Source organism: Chiloscyllium plagiosum, unplaced genomic scaffold, assembly GCF_037043375.1.
Source record: "Chiloscyllium plagiosum isolate Xiang-an unplaced genomic scaffold, Cpla_swu_hap1 HiC_scaffold_37, whole genome shotgun sequence".
Lineage (NCBI taxonomy): Eukaryota > Metazoa > Chordata > Chondrichthyes > Orectolobiformes > Hemiscylliidae > Chiloscyllium > Chiloscyllium plagiosum.
Window position 1 is genome coordinate 82,689,455 of NW_028270175.1, and position 3,658 is coordinate 82,693,112.

The window sequence follows — 3,658 nt, forward strand, 5'->3', positions numbered from 1 at the left end:
TGTGTGCTATGCAAATTGCAGGAACAAGATTCAAATCAAAATATCCCACATAAACCAAAACTGATGATATTTCATCATGTCACAATCACTGTTGAATAGACAATATGGAGGCAAACCTGCTTCCCTATTTATCTTTTTTATGCTTCAATTCATACACACAAATGCACACACGCAGGATGATACACACTCCTGAGCAAGTGTACAGATAAACGAGTGCAGGAACAGAAATAGCCGCGGCAAAATAAAGAGGCAAAATCGTAAGTTCAAATATTTGAATGGAAGTCACCAGCGAATGTGGTTGCAGGATTGATTTCTTATAGTGAACTTCTTTAATCGTTTTCAAAATTTGATACATTTAAATATTGCAGCAAAGGGATAATTGACAATATTCATGAAATGTTCTCTGAACTTAGTTTGTGTCAAGACATATATCACAGTGTTTGTACAACAACTGAGCAGCTGGAGCATGTTGCCCAGTTCCATTACAAAAACTGGCAGCTTCTTAGACAGATATCTCAGATAAAACAGTCGTCTATTTATGGAAAACACCATTGATACTAACCAGAACAGAATAATATTGATTGACAGAAGGAACAACAAAATTATTGAATTCCTACGATTGTTCATCTCTGTGTCTCTGGTGGTCTTTCTGTTCCTTTGGTGATGGAGCCTCCTTCGGGATCTGCTGGCCACGATAATATGCCTGACCGTTAAACCATTGAGAAGCAGAATGAGTATAAAAGCAATTCCTGGGGTGAGTAGATAATGAAATAACTCAATTGCGCCCCACAATGAAGAATACCTGATACGTCGTGGCAGCCAGCAGAACCAGGGTCCATCCCTCTGACTATACTGACCTGTAAACATAAAATACCAAGAAATGTTCTTCAAACAACTCATTCCAGTCACAGTTCCCAGAACCAATGACGGTGTTTTCACACGGCAGTATTCATTTTTCACTTTTGGGCAACAAATATTCACGAATCGATCAAAGGTGAAAGTAACTGTGAACCAGACAGAACAGTCAGTGGCGGCATGGAGCAGGACAGCGTGGATGTTACAAACAGGAACGTTTTCTAAGAAATGGTGCTCTACCTTATAGAGGAATGGAATGCGTCGCAGGATTAGATCAGTAATGACGACGAGTAAATCCGCCATTGCCATAGCCATCAGGTAGTGAGTGACGCCTTGGGAGAGATCACACTTTTTCCGGGAGAGAATTATGATGGTTATTACGTTAGCTGAGGAACATAAACAGTGAAGTTATTGGTTCTGCTCGGATCAAAGAGATCAGATTTCCATGCTACTTAATGTGACATACAAATAGGATACTGTTATATTGTTCTACCAAATGTTTATCACAGTATTATGGTTTTCTGTTGCAGCTCGTAGTTGACCTTACATAATTTGATTACAAATGAAAATGTGGGATAAGGTAAATCTAGTGGTTTTCGTCATGTATAACTCTATGACTGTATGCTATAATGCATGTTGCTGAAATTGGTAAATCCCACAGGAAATAGGTGTGATGTTGTTAAAGTCACTCGAAGTCACGTCAGTCGGATATGATGTCCGCACTTTGATCATGATGAGTTTTCTTAGGTAGTTTGATGTTGCCAGTGTTGTCCTTTCCCTTAGAATTCCTGAGTACCCACGTGTAATTGTGAATAATCCATCCTGCATTATGAAGACTGAATAGCAATCAACGACCCAGTATTGGAGTGTTGGAAACGGACATCGTCACTTTTTCTGAACTGTCCTCATGCGTGCAGGCTCGAAATGGGCAATTGCTCATTTCTGTTTACTCATAGAATACTCTCTACCTGCTTGGACCAGTGCCGCTCTGACATCATTCTACGACCTGACAGCATCATGCCAATGTAGTGCACTCAACAAAAAACCCAGCTGACAACTTTAAAAATCAATCACACTATCAACAATATGCACTGCTGCATCTCCAAAACACGACTTCGATAATACCGTTCAAATCAATGACCACGACCTGGATAATGCAATGGCGCCAAAGGGAATCTTTGGGTATCTGTGACCAGAAGGAAAGAGTGTACATTCACTTTGACAACTGATTTAAATACATGGCGATTACAATAAAGTGTCAGTATTTACTCAATAAGAGAAATGAGATAGTGACATTTAAATTACCGACAGCGGGAATCAGAGACTTGTCAGGCTGACCAGAGGCAACAATTGAACGTCAAGCACGGTAATATATTTGCTCAGACTTTGTCAATAATAAACCGCGGAATCATCAGATGCAGCAATGTTAGCCAGTAACGCCAGGGTGGATACAAATTGGAAAGACTTACCAAGGAGACCAACAATAGCAAGAATGGGATAATAAACCAGTTGAATGTATTGAAGGGCTCTTTCAATGCGATGTATTAGACTCAATCGGTCAAATTGTACAGACGAGTGACTCATTCCAAAGAAAACCCTTGCTATTGTTTTGCCGTTCCAGTCTATGTTTCTCACTTTCCATGTCTTTGCATCACCGTACCAAGTCGTTGTTCCCCCATTCCAAGCTGTTGTTGTACTATTCCAACTCAGTGTCCTTGGATCGCAATCCATTGCTGGGTCTATGCAGTTGACTGTAGTTAGATTTCAATTCACTTTTTCATCGTTGTGATATATTGTTCAAATAGCGATCTCGATACTTGTGTTGCTCATCTCTGTTCGTGTTGGGTGTGCTGCTCTCACTGACAGTGTCGCAAACATATCGAAGGATGGCCTTATTATTCCAGAGGGGCACACTCTGATTGCACAATTACGGTCCGTGGAGACTGACATTCATGAGACCGATTACATGAAACGATTCATTTAACTCATTTCACTCCATACCTCCCTCTCCCAGAATGAAAGGATTCACTTACCAGTATACTGAGAACAGAATAATGCAATTAGGGGACATTCTGGCTGTAAGAGGAGACTGGAACCAGAGGCTGAAGCAACGCATGTGTTTAGTTCTGTGCAAGAAATAGACAGAATAGGTCTTGAATCGGTAGTCCACAAGCTGAAAGGTACGTCCTAAGTCGCCACAGCGGGACATGATGAAAAGAAGTTGTGATCAGTACTTAAATGAATATGGATATATCGGATGTTTCATCCTGTGCAGATCACGCCATCCCACACATGACGAATATTCTCTGATATTCCAGATAACCGTAGGAAACAATACTGTTAACCTCTGTGGAAGTATATACTTTCCTGCCAAGGTTACCAAAATGCATAATACTCAAGGCACAGTCTCACCATTGTTCTCTGCCAATGAAACATCAAGACTTCTTTGATCCGGTGCTCAAATTCTCTTTTGATAAATAAAGACAGAATATTGGCTTTCCCACCTTCTTCCCAAACTGCTGCCTCACAGTGCCAGTGACCTGGCTTCGATTCCAGCCTCGGCCAACTGACGGTGTGGAGATGGCACATTCTCCACGTGTCTGCGTGGATTCCCTCTGGTTGCGTCTCCCAGAAGCCAAATGTAGGCAGTTTCGGTGAATTGCATTGCAAAATTGTCCATATTGTTCAAGGGGTGTGTAGATTATGTGCATTAGTCAGGGGTAAATGCAGAGTAGCAGTAGAGGAGAATGTGTCTCGATGGATTACTCTTCAGAGAGTCGGTGACGACATTTCGCCCCAAATG

General features: G+C 41.3%; 1 protein-coding gene across 1 annotated transcript; it reads right to left on the reverse strand.

The window, feature by feature from the left end:
* Positions 1-339: 339 nt before the first annotated feature.
* Positions 340-2,586, reverse strand: LOC148139853 (FMRFamide receptor-like). The gene is made up of 2 exons (XM_087980164.1): positions 2,325-2,586; positions 340-1,241 (listed from the first exon to the last, which is right to left on the reverse strand). The coding sequence occupies exons 1-2, from the start codon at positions 2,584-2,586 to the stop codon at positions 340-342; spliced, it is 1,164 nt and encodes a 387-aa protein (XP_087836290.1).
* Positions 2,587-3,658: the final 1,072 nt, after the last annotated feature.

Bases quoted from the DNA above. Each gene is read 5' to 3' on its own strand.
- LOC148139853 (XM_087980164.1), bottom strand. From the start codon at position 2,586: ATGGATTGCGATCCAAGGACACTGAGTTGGAATAGTACAACAACAGCT. The intron at 1,242-2,324 runs GTAAGTCTTTCC...TATGTTCCTCAG, and splicing joins TGCTATTGTTGGTCTCCTTG to CTAACGTAATAACCATCATA.